Below are 14,738 nucleotides of genomic sequence, written 5' to 3'. Positions count from 1 at the left end.
TTATACGGTTGAATTTTATAAATCATTTCAAAACATTATTTTACCATATCTATTAAAGTTATATCAGTATCAAATGAATAATGGAAATATATCAGGTACAATGGCTGATTCACTAATTATTGTCTTACCAAAACCAAACAAAGATCCTACTTTGGTTTCAAACTACAGGCCTATTTCCTTACTAAATGTAGATGGTAAATTAATTTCTAAAGTACTAGCAATAAGATTGGCTAAAGCTCTTCCTTTCATTATTGATGTACATCAAACAGGATTTATTGCAAAAAGACATTCATCACACAACACTAGATTAGCATTTCATTCTTTAAACCTAGCAAAAACTATGAATGATCCAACTTTTATGCTATCTTTAGATGCAGAAAAAGCATTTGATAGAGTAGAATGGAAATTTATGTATCAAGCTCTAGAATGGTTTGGAATAGGACCCGATTTTATTAAAATGATTCAGACTTTGTATAGCTCTCCTGGTGCAAGATTATATATAAATAACAATTTATCAGATAGATTTAACTTGCAAAGGGGAGTTAGACAAGGATGTCCTTTGTCCCCATTACTGTTTGATATTGTTTTAGAACCCTTGTTAATTGCAATTAATCAAACTAAGGAGATAAAGGGAATCCCATTTTCTTACTGGGAATATAAACTTTCTGCATATGCAGATGATATCTTGTTATATTTAAGAGAACCGGGGAATACTATTCCAAATTTACTTAATCTTCTAGAGGAATTTGGAAAATTTTCTGGATATAAAATTAATTGGAGTAAATCAGAAATTCTTCCTATTAATGTTCACTGCACCAAAGGATTATTTGATTCATATTCATTTATTTGGAAAGAGGAAGGAATAAAATATTTAGGAATTATGATCAAAAATACAATAGATGATACAGTCAAAGAAAATGAAAAACTTTTATTGAAAAAAATTACAGAAATGTGTGAACAATGGAATCCTTTACATCTTTCATGGTGGGGAAGAGTTCAAACAATTAAAATGATGATATTGCCTGTGGTTTGTTATCAAATGAGTATGATACCAATATTTTTTCAGGGGTCCTTTTATAAAAAATTAAATAATATTATTACAAAATTTGTTTGGTTTGGGAAAAGACCCAGAATAGCTTTAGTATCTTTACAAAGACCAATTGTGGAGGGAGGGGTAAATTTTCCAAATTTTTATAGGTACCATCAAGCCTATATTCTAAGACAGAGTATGTATTGGATCCTCCCAGATCTCATGGAGAATGTACCAGATTGGCTATATTTAGAATGGCGGCTCCTGTTCCCATTACATTTAGATCATTTAATTAGCATAACAATGCCTAGAAGATATAAAGATAACAGAATTTTATTAGATACTTGGAAAACATTAAGATTTATAAATAACCTATCAACAGATCCAATTTCTAAATCACTAAATCAGTCTATTTGGGTAAACTCCAGGATCAAGATTGGCGGATTTAAAATCGTCTGGAAACAATGGATAAGTGCAGGTATACGAACATTAAATGATGTCATTTCAGAAGGTTCACTGCTTAGTTTTTCACAATTGCAAAATAAATTTGGCTTAAATAAATCACAATATTTTAAATGGATGCAATTGAAGCAGGCCATTCAGGCAGGGTTCCCTGAATGGAAAAATCTTAATACTCAACATAGTCTACAAGTTCTATGTTTCCAGGCGGATTTCTTGGGACACCAAGCCGCAAAATGGTACAAATTAATATATGGATTTTTAAATAAAAAAAAGAAAAATGGACTTAGGGATATTTGGAGTATTGAGATTGGACAGACAATTTCTGTTTCTCAATGGCCACGATTTTGGTCCTGGAGATTAAGATCTACAAAGTCAGCATCTATGAATCAAACATGGATGTTTTTATTACATAGAGTGTTATGGACCCCTACGCGCCTGCAAAAGATAGATAGCACTAGATCCAATAGATGCTGGCATTGTAAAACAGAAATAGGGACGTTAGATCACTTAATTTTTTTTTGTCCCTGTGTAAATGCCTTTTGGAATTTAATTTGGCCCCAAATTAATAAGTTATTAGAAAATCATGTAGGACTCTCATATGACACCATACTATTTGGCACTGCAATGAGAACTCAGAGTCCGATCTCAGCAAATAATAATAAGCTGCTATTAATATTGACAGGAGTCGCCATGCAACAAATAACTCAAAACTGGAAGGACTTCACCAAATTAAATTATACATTCTGGTGGAACTCTGTCTGTCATATCTATAAAATGGAAAAAGTAATAGCATTACAACATGGGAATCTTCATAATTTCATGAAAATTTGGCAACCATTGACAAATTATTCTACTGATTAGATTTCTTAGCACATTTATAATAGATATATAGGAATGGGGAGGGACTTATATAATTTTTGGATTTACTATTTATGATATGATATATTGAATACAATTACAAATGTTATGAAATAATTAATTATATTATATATAAATTAATTGATGTAAAAATATAAAATTTATAAATAAATTATCACAATAATGATTATATTAGAATGGGGAGGGGAAGGGAATGTATATTATATGGTTTTAAATATTGGAAAAAATGGGAGGGATATATAATATCTGATAATTGAATTATTTGTAATCACAATTTTTCATGCAATATTTGAAATTTAAATGTACAATTAAAATATTGTAAGAATGAAAATTTATAAATAAAATATTTAAAAAAAAAAAAAAAAAAAGGGGAAATGACCCGCGAAGGAAGCGGAGGGACCATTGGATGACCGTGGAATGAAGGGAGTGCTAAAGGAGAACAAAGCAATCGCCGACAAACTGAACACTTTTTTTGCGTTTGTATTTACCAGGATATACACAGCATACCGGAACCCATCAGGCTATATACTGGAAACAAAGACGGGAAACTGACAGGGTTGATGGTCAGTCTAGAAGAGGTATGCAGGCAGATAGATAGGCTTAAGAGCGATAAATCCCCGAGACTGGATGACATCCATCCGAGGGTCATCAAGGAACTTAAAGAGACTATAGCTGAACTGCTTCAACTAGTAGCCAACCTGTCGATCAAATCAGGAAAGATTCCAGAGGACTCGAAGGTGGCGAATGTTACGCCAATCTTCAAAAAAGGTTCGAGGGGGACCCGGGAAACTACAGACCGGTGAGTCTGACCTCGGTACCAGGAAAGATTATAGAGGCGGTGATAAAGGACCGCATCATTGATCACCTTGACGGACATGGGCTGATGAGGACCAGCCAGCACGGTTTCAGCAAAGGCAGATGTTGTTTGATGAACTTGCTGCACTACTTTGAGGAAGTAAACAGGCAGATAGAAAAGGGCGACCCAGTCGACATTGTATATCTGGATTTTCAGAAGGCATTCGACAAGGTTCCACTTGAACGACTACTTCGGAAAATTGCATGCCATGGAATAGAGGGTGAAATACTCACATGGATTAAAAACTGGCTGGAGTATAGGAAACAGAGAGTGGAGGTAAATGGACAATATTTGGACTGCAAGAACGTCACCAGTGAGGTGCCGCAGGGCTTGGTGCTTGGACTTGTGCTCTTCAACATTTTTATAAATGATCTGGACATTGATATGACAAGTGAGATGATTAAAGTTGCGGACGATACGAAGTTATTCAGAGTAGTGAAGACACAGGGGGATTGCGAAGATCTGCAATGTGACATAATCAGGCTCGAGAAATGGGCATCGACATGGCAGATGAGGTTGGTTCAACGTGGATAAATGTAAAGTGATGCATGCCGGTAACAAAAATCTCATACACAAATACAGGATGTCCGGGGCGGTACTTGGAGACACCTCCCAGGAAAGAGACTTGAGAGTTCTGATCGACAAGTCGATGAAGCCATCCACACAATGTGCAGTGGCGGCAAAAAAGGCGAACAGAATGCTAGGAATGATAAAGAAGGGGATCACGAACAGATTGGAGAAGGTTATCATGCCGCTGTACCGGGCCATGGTGTGCCCTCACCTGGAGTACTGCGTCCAGCACTGGTCATCATACATGAAGAAGGACACAGTACTTCACAAAAGGGTCCAGAGAAGAGCGACTAAAATGGTTAAGGGGCTGGAGGAGTTGTCATACAGTGGGAGATTAGAGAAACTGGGCCTCTTCTCCCTCAAAAAGAGGAGATTGACATGATCGAAACATTCAAGATACTGAAGGGAATAGACTTAGTAGATAAAGACAGGTTGTTCACCCTCTCCAAGGAAGGGAGAACGAGAAGGCACTCTAAAGTTGAAAGGGGATAGATTCCATACAAATGTAAGGAAGTTCTTCTTCACCCAGAGTGGTAGAAAACTGGAACGCTCTTCCGGAGTCTGTCGTAGGGGAAAACATCCTCCGGGCACCCTTCAAGACAAAGTTTTACAAGTTCCTGCTCAACTGGAAAGTATTCAGGTGAGGCTGGGCTCATTTAGAGCACTTGTCTTTGACCTAGGGGCCACCGCATGAGCGGACTGCTGGGCATGATGAACCACTGGTCTGACCCAGCAGCAGCAATTCTTATGTTCTTATGTATTCTGCTACAGCTTTCTTAATGAGCACACTTCCTTTGGTCACTTGTATGGTGTCTTTCTAGTTTTCTATTTTGGAGCAGACTTCCTTTTTTTGAGGTATCTGAGGCTTGATAGTTTACCTTTTCATGTCTACGGTTTCCATGAGCTACAGTCTTGCTGGTTATTCTGGGCCTAATATCCTGTTTCTGTTTTCCCCTGCATCTCATCACTTCATCCACTGTTTTTTGCCTTTTTATTTCAAGTTTTATTATGTCCTACTATCCTGCTTTTTGGTAGAAACCTTCTTAGTGGCTTACAATCTAAAAACAGGGAGGGGAGTGTTGCAATATTTCTGGACATGAGCATGGGGATAGAGGGTAGAACTACAGTTTGTGATAGGAAACGGGGAGAGGGAAAAACATAAGGATAGCTGTGTAAATCTTCAAACCCAACCAAAGAAGGGGGAGCATGGGAATAGTAGGGAAAAATTATGAATATGTATCTCTAAAAAGGAATATCTTCAACTCATTTTAAAATGGTTCCAATGATGTCTGCAAGCTCAATGATAGAGGGAGTTCCAAAGTTTGGGACCATGTACTGAAAAAAATAGGATGGGATGACCAGCTGGTTTTGATTTGTAGATCTAAGTGGAAGTGTATGGGATGAGGTATTGTAGGAGATATATTGGTTCACTTAAAGTTAGTACTTGGGATGTATAACATATTTAATGATATTAATTCCATCTTCATTGTTCTAGATGATGGCTTCATCAATATGTTTAACATTTTCATAGCATAGGCTTACTCTTAGATAGTTACTTTTGGAACACCCATTTGATGATGCTGCAGTTTGCTCCTTCTTTTTTTTTTTTCTTTGTCACACTAACTAGGGCACTGCTTTGCTACATCCCTTTCATTCTCAACTGTTTCTTACCTGATAATTTTCTTTCCTTTAGTCATGCCAGACCAGTCCAGAAACCCTCCCTCTCTGATTTTACTTAAGTGTTTTTTTTACAGGTAATAGCTTCTATTTTTTATTTCCTTCATATGGATGCCTCATATTTCCTAACTCAGTGAAATACCTCTATGTCAGTTGAGTATTATCCTCATTGTATAATATTAACAGTATAGCCTCAGTGGCATGTTGGCTTTAGTCTTTTCCACTTGCCGGCTATAATTGTTAAGAGCATCATTGCTTGGCTATTTGAAATACTGTACTGAACATTCTAGGCTGCACAATTCCCTTAAAGGGGGGGGGGGAAATTCTTGGGACTATTTTTCTCTGTTTCTATCCGCTGGTAGATGGACATAACCCATTCATTCTGGACTGGTCTGGCATGACTAATGGAAAGAAAATGATCAGGTAAGATAATTTACCCTTGGCACTTATTAGATGTTACATGCATAACTGCATATGGCATTCTATAACAACATATGCATGCACAGTACAGAATACTGGATTAGTATGAAAATCTTTAGTGCATAATTTTTAGCATCTTTATAGGATTGCTTCCTAAATTTAGGAGCTCAGCTTTTTATGAATATTGGGCCTTATAATTTAATACAGAACTTATTTTACCCCCTCTTTTATTAAGCCTGATAGTATGGCCCAATGCATTAAATGCTTCGACGATCATAGGGATTGAATGGACATCAGAGCATATCTCTTCTATGTTTTGACGTATAACACTACGTAAATCTAGTAGTGCTATAGAAATGATACATGGTAGTAGTAGTTCCTTCACTAAAAAGAATTGGCACTCTTGTGCATACATCTTTTCGGTAACGGCACCTTCAATTTGGAACTCAATTCCTTTATACTTAAGAGCAGAACAAAGTCTGGATAAACTTAAGACTAGTTTAAAATGCTTTCTTTTTAAAGATGCCTACGATTGATTTATCCCATGCCTTTTTAATTTATTCTACCCTTTTAATTTTTATTTCTAAAATTAAAACATTTCCCCATCTTACCCTTTTTTTTATTCTTATGTTTTATTTTTTTATTTTGTAATTTTTCCCTTCTATCCTTTTGTTATTACCCTCTTTCCCGCCCCCCCAAGTTAATCTGTCCTGTATGGAATATGTTTATTTTACGTTGTTTGTTCCAATTTTAGATTTTATTGTACAACGCCTTGAAATTTTGGGGTCCTTTTATCAAACTGTCAGACATTTTATCACGCGCTAACCCCCGTGGCCGGCTAAAAAACTAACACCTACTCAATGCAGGCGTTAGTGGCTAGTGCGGCAGGCGGTTTAACGCACAGTATTACGTGCGTTAAGCCCCTACCGCAGCTTGATAAAAGGACCCCTTTATGTTAAGCGTTTAATCAAATTTTAATAAACTTTAAACTTTAACTTTAAACTTTAGAGGGAATAATATATATTTTAAGCAAGATTTTTTATTTGTTAAATATTTTTAGGTTGTTTCTGTAAAAAAAATTTTGAAGAAGAAAGTGACTATATCTGTACTTGAGAAAATGACTGAACAGCTGGCAGCTCTGGAAGCAAACTTACTCAGACTGACTACACCATGTAAGTGATTTTAAAATATTCTATTGTATTTTATCAGAACATCAGGAATTATGCCTTGTGAACCTTCCACCATGACTGTTTCACAAACAAGTCCTCATACAAACAAGACAACCAAATAGCAATGTTCTATGTCCACAAGCAGGGAGCTTTGCTTTGTCCCTCCAAGTGGACTTCCAAGCAGTTTACATCCCAAGTCAATCAAATGTATTAGCGGATTCACTCAGTTGCAAACCTGAACCTCATGAGTGGTCCCTAGACTCTGCAGTTCTCCAAAGATTGTTCCTGTGATGGGGAATCCCAGTCATAGACTTCTTTGCTTCACAGGACCAAGCAAAGTGTCCACAATTTTGTTTCCTTCATCCAGCACAACAAGCCATCACATGAGATGCTTTTCTGCCAGTTTCACTCCTCTCCAGTGTCCTTCAGATGGTCATCCAGGACTCTGTGCATCTTATCCTGATTGCTCCTTGATGGCCCAGACATATCTGGTTCCCTTTTATTCTGGACCTTCTGGAAGCTTCACCAATTCCTCTCAGAGCAAATCTCTCCCTCCTCATGCAGCAGAATGATCAAATTCTTCATCTGAACCTAACGAGCCTCAACTAAACGGCCTGAAAATTGAATGGAGCCTTGTTAATGAACAATGCTGAAAGATCTGACCTGAAGGGGGTTTTTTTTGGTGACAATCTATTCCACCAAGTGCATTGTAACTTTAACATAGAAACATAGAATATGATGGCAGAAAAGGGCCTTCGGCCCAACAAGTCTGCCCACTCAAATAACCCTCCCCCAGTGGCGTACCAAGGGGGGGCAGGGGGGCGGTCCGCCCCGGGTGCAAGGCCCAAGGGGATGTACAGCTGGCCACTTACCGGGCAATAGGCTGCCGCCGGGGAAATGCTGCCATTACCATCATCAGAAAGAAGCCGGCGCCGAATTCTCCTTCCCTGCTGCTTCTCTTCCCCGAGCCGAGTAACTCTAGCCATCCGACGTCAATTCTGACTCAGAGAGGACGTTCTGGGCCAGCCAATCGGCTGCCTGGCTGTCCCGGAACGTCCTCTCCGATGTTAGAATTGACGTCGGGCAGCCAGAGTTGGTTGGCCCGCGGGAAAAGAAGGCGGGCGAATTTGGCACCGGCCTGTTTCCGATGGCCAGTGGCAGCCTTTCCCCGGCGGTAGTGGCAGCATGGTGGTGGTAGCGGCGGTGGCATGGGGGAGGGAAGGGAGAAAGAAAGAAAGGAGGGGGGAGCCAGGTAGACAGAAAGAAAACAAGGAGGAGACAGGGATCCAGAAAGAAAGAAAGAGGGCAGGGTGAAAGAAAGAAAAAAATGGGGCATGGGGAAAGAGAGAGAAAGACAGACATAGAGAAAGAAAGGGGGCATGGAGAGAGAAAGATAGAAGGGGGCAGGGTGAAAGAAAGAAATGGGGCACAGAGAGAGAGAGAAAGGCAGACATACAGAAAGAAAGGGGGCATGGAGAGAGAAAGAAAGAAGGGGACAGGATGAAACAAAGAAAAAGTTGGGGGAGGGAATGAAGTCTGGAGGAGAGGAAGCATACAGGAGGCTGAAAGAAGGGAAGAAATATTGGATGCACAGTCAGAAGAATAAAATGCAACCAGAGACTGATGAAATTACCAAACAAAGGTAGGAAAAATGATTTTATTTTCAATTTAGTGATCAAAATGTGTCCGTTTTGAGAATTTATATATGCTGTCTATATTTTGCACTATGGGCCCCTTTTACTAAACTGCAATAGCAGTTTTTAGCGCAGGGAGCGTCAAGAGCAGCGTGGGGCATTCAGCGCAGCTCCCTGCACTAAAAAAACGCTATTGCGGTTTAATAAAAAGGGAGGGGGTATATTTGTTTATTTTTGTATAGTTGTTACTGAGGTGACATTGCATAAAGTCATCTGCCTTGACCTCTTTGAAAACCCGCGGAATATAAATGATAATTAACATTTTCTCTGCGTACAATGTGCTTAGTGTTTTTAAAATATTATTGTTGACAGATCATTTTGAGTTAGCCACGAAGGTAACGGGGAGGGAGGGAGGGGAGCTGCTGAAAGACATATAGTAATCCTTGAAGGCTTGACTGCAGGGAATTATTTTTGTAAAATTATGTTTTGTTATGTGACTGGCATTATTTAGACTTTAATTTCTATGAATGAATAGAATGAAAATTATATAAAATTACTTGCTTGTTTTTATGTGCGTGCGCTGAAGGAAAGTGGAGAGAGAGTGGGCTGAGGACGCTGAAGGGAAATGGGGACGAGAGAGTGGGGAGAAGACGCTGATTTATAAATTGACAATTGTACAGAATATTGTTTCTTTTTATACTTTAATATAATAAGTTCAATATAAAACAATTCAAGGCTTGTGTGGATGGAATCAGGTGGTTTGTGGGGATGAGGACCGAGCTTACCAATAAAATGGTATTTTCATATTTCTCATTATTTGTTTTATTTTTATTTGTTAATTTGTAAAGTAGTGATTGTTATGTATCAGTTTTTCAAATTTACATCTACTGTCTTTATATTTTGCACAGTATTAGAGGACATGTATTACTGTTTTTGTGGTGTTGTGGTGTTGCATTGTATGCAGAGTCTGGTTTCTTGGCAGTTCAGTTTAACTTTTGTCTACATATTTCTATTTTTAGTTTGTGATTATTCCATATTGGGCAAAGGTGTATCTGTCTGTGTGTATGAAAGGGACATGGCTTTCTGATAGCATCGACTGTACTGGATCAATTGACTGTGCAGGATCTGGTTTGTTTAGTTTTACAATGTATGTGTTGGTGTTCTAGTGCTCACTGCAGTGTTTAAGATGTTGCCTTTTCCTAGGTACACTCTTGATGTGCAATATGTAGATTGTTACTAAAAATCATATTTTTCATATAGATGGGGGGGTGTCAAAAAATGATGGGCCCCGGGTATCACATATGCTAGGTACGCCACTGCCCTCCCCTCTAAGTTCTTCTATGAAGTGAGCCCACGTGTTGATCCCATTTGTTCTTAAAGTCAGTCACGTTACTGGCCTCAACTACCTGAAGTGGAAGATCGTTCCAACGGTCAACCACCCTTTCGGTGAAGAAGTACTTCCTAGTGTCACTATGGAATTTCCCGCCCCTGATTTTTAGCAGATGCCCTCGTGTTGCCGTAGCGCCTGTAAGGAAGAAGATGTCTTCTTCCACCTCAATATGGCCAGTAACGTATTTGAACTTCTCCATCATGTCACCCCTCTCTCTGCATTCCTCGAGAGAGTAAAGGCGCAACTTACCTAGACATTCTTCATATGGGATATCCTTGAGCCCTGAGACCATCTTGGTGGCCAATCGTTGAACCGATTTCATTCTTAGCACCTCCTTCCGATAGTGTGGCCTCCAAAATTGTACACATTATTCCAGATGTGGTCTCACCATGGACCTATACAGCGGCATTACCACCTCGGGCTTTCGGCTGACAAAGCTCCTCCGGATGCAACCCAGCATTTGTCTAGCCTTGGATGAGGCTTTCTCTACTTGATTGGCTACCTTCATATCTTCACTAATGATTACTCCCAGGTCCCGTTCTGCCACAGTTCTGGTTAAGGTCTCACCATTCAGAGTGTAGTTTCTACTACCAAGGTGCATAACTTTACACTTCTTGGCATTAAAATTCAGCTGCCAAATAGTAGACCAGTGCTCCAGAAAAAGTATGTCCTGTCATAGAGTCGGGCATGGTACCTCTGCCCACTATGTTGCATAATTTAGCATCATCGGCAAATAATGCAATTTTACCCTGAAGTCCCTGAGGCAGATCTTGTATGAAGATATTAAATAAGATTGGACCCAGGACTGAGCCCTGCGGTACTCCACTGTGCACTTCCGACTTTTGAGAGGGAGTACCGTTTACCACCACCCTCTGATGTCTGCCACTGAGCCAGTCCCTAACCCATGCAGTTAGTATTTCTTCTAGCACCAACGAACTCATCTTGTTCAAGAGTCTATGGTGTGGGACACTATCAAAAGCCTTGCTGAAGTCCAGATACACTACGTCTAGGGACTCTCCTTTATCTAGTTCTTTTGTTACCCAGTCAAAGAAACTGATCAGGTTGGATTGGCAGGATCTCCCTTTGTAAATCCATGCTGGTGTGGATCCCTCAGTCTCTTGTCGTCCAGAACCATGTCTAATTTGTGTTTAATCAATGTTTCCATAAGCTTACACACTATTGACGTGAGACTTAACGGTCTGTAATTTGCAGTCTCTAACCTGCATCTCTTTTTGTGGAGCGGAATGACGTTAGCTGTTTTCCAGTCTAATGGAACTCTTCCCGTGCTCAGAGAAAGATTGAAGAGCGCGGCTAATGGCTCTGCTAGGACATCTCTCAATTCTCTAAGCACTCTGGGGTGCAACTTATCCGGTCCCATGGCTTTAAACATTTGTGTAGGGATTCTTTCCTAGTCTATATAGCACAGTTGGTAACTCTGAATAATGGTTCCAACTTTTTTTTTATCGAAGTTACTTTCCCTGTTAAATCTAAATCAGTCAGTCTGTCTTCAAGCCTTGTCCAAGGAAGAACTGAAAGGGGACAAACCTTTTTATACCTTGGATGTTCAGAGTGTTTTGATTAGATATTTAAAGGTGATAAATTTTGAAAAGTCTGATCTTTTTATACTCTTCAACAGGCTATGGAAAGAAGATGCAACCTTCAAGTCTTTCCTATCCTTCTGGATTAAAAAGAGTATCGGTTCATTGTTTCTGGAGAATTGAAAGGAAGTTTCTTTGGGCACAAGACTCATTCCATGAGAGCTTAAGTGGCGTCTTGGGTGGAGTCGAGGGTGGTTGCTCCAGAAGACTCCTGCAAGATGGTCGACTTTGGACTCATCTGTAAAGCATTAAAGACTGGAAGTTGGGGCTGGGAAGGATAGTGCCTTTAGGAGAGCAGTTCTCAGGGTCTTTGTTTTCCTCTCACCCAAGGTCCTAATGCTTAGGTATAGCTCACTATAGACTTGCCTAGCAGGAAGATAAGGGTGATGAAACATGTTCTTACCTGCTAATTTTATTTCCTTGAGTCAAACTAGACCATTCCAGAACCCATCCTGGAAGAGCAAGGTTGGCGGGGTAATCCCCTCAGTTTTTCAGGTTTGGAATTAAGCTTTGTTTATTCTTGCTGAAGTTTTAGGAGCTTATATGCTGTTTCTTGTTTATTTAATTTCAGCTTCCCTTATAAATATGTAGTATTACATTGGCTTATTACATAGTATACTAGCACATTCTAGGGCTGCACCAAACTATACTGTATATTGATGATGTAACTGAACTTTAGTGTTCTGTCACCATCTGCTAGTTGGGCACCACAGCCCTCTAGTCTGGACTAGTCTAGCAGGATTCAAAGAAAGGAGACTATCAGGTAAGACAAATTTCACCATACAAAAATGAAGATAAAGTATGGATGTATGACCTCTATGACCTGTTCTTACAGATTGAAAATGTGAAACAAAAGAATTAAAAAATCACCAAAACACAAAAATCAGGTAAAATCTGCATTAACATGTACTTTTTACTACTTTAGGCAGTTCTAAAGTTAGCCCATACAAGTATGTAAAAATAAAATTAAGATGCAGCCCTACAATAAATTCATGCATACAGAGGGGCAAACCAGGAAAGACTTTTAGATCTGAGTGGAATCTATTTTGATTAATAGAACTTTGAAATAAATGCTAATGATTTTTAACATGTTTTGTTATTTAACTTGTTTATTGTGATTTTTTTTATTGGTACTTTAGTCCCTGGACGTGAACTTACTGGTCAAGAAAATCCTGTATTACTGCTCCCTATAGTTACATGTTGGCCAGTACATCTAGCTTTAAAGGAAGGTAAGAACATAAGAAGCACCACTGGGCCCTTTTCTAAGCTGTGGTAAACACTAATGTGTGCTTACTGCTGGGTAAAAGGCACAATTGAGGGGTGTGCTCGAATGTCATAGAAACATAGAAATAGACGGCAGATAAGGGCCACGGCCCATCAAGTCTGCCCACCCTACTGTCCCTCCCCTCCCTTTGCCCTGTGAATAGATCCCATGTGTCGATCCCATTTGGCTTTAAAATCAGGCACGCTACTAGCCTCAATCACCTGCAGTGGAAGACTATTCCAGCGATCAACCACCCTTTCCGTGAAAAAGAATTTTCTGGTGTCACCTCGTAGTTTTCCGCCTCTGATTTTCCACGGATGCCCTCTTGTCGCGGGACCCCTGAAAAGGAAGATATCTTCCTCAGTCTCGATGCGGCCCGTGAGATACTTGAACGTCTCGATCATGTCCCCCCTCTCCCTGCGCTCCTCGAGCGAGTACAGACACAATTTGTCCAGACGTTCCTCATAAGGGAGATCCTTAAGTCCCGAGACCATCCGGTGGCCATTCTCTGAACCGACTCCAGTCTCAGTACATCCTTGCGATAATGCGGCCTCCAGAACTGCACACAGTACTCCAGGTGGGGTCTCACCATGGACCTGTACAATGGCATGATGACTTCCGGTTTATGGCTGACGAAACCCCTGCGTATGCAACCCATGATTTGTCTAGCCTTGGATGAAGCCTGCTCCACTTGATTGGCAGCCTTCATGTCCTCACCGACGATCACCCCCAAGTCTCTTTCTGCTACCGTTCTTGCTAGGATCTCGATAGTTTTGTGTTTGGCATAGTTAAAAAATAGAAAAGATTTATTAGCACAGGGAGCGGGTCTGAGGGTGGAGAGCAGGTGTGCCCAACATTAATTGGTTAACGGAGCTACATCACTGCACACTAATCGATTAGTGTATGATTAGCACGGGAGCTTTTACGATCTAGAACAGTGTTCTTCAACCACTGGTCTATGGACCAGTGCCGGTCCACAGAAATTTCCTGCTGGTCCACAGGACCAGCACATGAATCAGGCCCAAAACAGTGTTCTTCAACCGCCGGTCCACGGTGCGATCGATGCGGCGTTATCTTCGAGCCAGCTCCCTCTTCCTAACTGATTCAGTGTACAAAGCTATGGGCAGTGGCTCCTACGGGCATCCTGCGCCTGAACCGGAAGCCTTCTCTCTGACGTTGCAACGTCAGAGGGAAGGCTTCCAGATGAGGCACAGGACGTGCAAGATGCAATTAGTACTATTATGGGAGCGGGGTCTGGGGTGGAGATTGGGTAGAGATGGGCGGGATCTGGCCCCCGACTTAGCCAAGTGTTCTTCAACCGCCGATCCACGGACCGATGCCGGTCCACAGAATAATTCTTTTATTTCTGCCGGTCCATAGGTGTAAAAAGGTTGAAAAACACTGATCTAGAAAATAGGTGGTGGTAAGGGCTCACATGCTAATGCCATTTGCTAACAGGGATATTAGCTTGTGCCCATTAGTAGATAAAATGGAAATGGGATTCATTTCATATCAAGTGGACCAGGGGGGGTCTATGCTGAACCTCCTTCAAACTGAACAAAATTTCATGTTTAAGTTCCCTAGGGTCTCAAAGAAAACCATTCAAAAACTTTTGGCTTGATCTCTATTGGTTTGATAGTTAAAAGCAGCTGAATGGAGATCACCTTCAGAGTGCCATGCTCCATATAACACAAAACAGCCTTGCCTAGGTGCTGCAGCCCAACAAAACATGTCAGGGGACTGAAATTTTGGGGATTAGTGTAACCCTTGGTACTATGTTCCTGTGCAA

The 14,738-nt window shown here is 40.3% G+C and overlaps 1 protein-coding gene across 5 annotated transcripts in view; it reads left to right on the top strand.

Moving 5' to 3' along the window:
• The window catches only part of CFAP54 (cilia and flagella associated protein 54), a 440,387-nt gene that overhangs the window by 178,172 nt on the left and 247,477 nt on the right, over positions 1–14,738 (top strand). For all 5 annotated transcript variants that reach the window (XM_033951153.1, XM_033951154.1, XM_033951152.1 and 2 more), the window contains exons 29-30: positions 6,955–7,066; positions 12,825–12,914. In XM_033951153.1, coding sequence (XP_033807044.1) covers positions 6,955–7,066; positions 12,825–12,914 — 202 coding nt within the window. The remainder of the gene's footprint in view (positions 1–6,954; positions 7,067–12,824; positions 12,915–14,738) is intronic.

Source organism: Geotrypetes seraphini, chromosome 7, assembly GCF_902459505.1.
Source record: "Geotrypetes seraphini chromosome 7, aGeoSer1.1, whole genome shotgun sequence".
Lineage (NCBI taxonomy): Eukaryota > Metazoa > Chordata > Amphibia > Gymnophiona > Dermophiidae > Geotrypetes > Geotrypetes seraphini.
The sequence above is the reverse complement of the archived record's forward strand: the minus strand, read 5'-3'. Positions and strand labels throughout refer to the sequence as shown.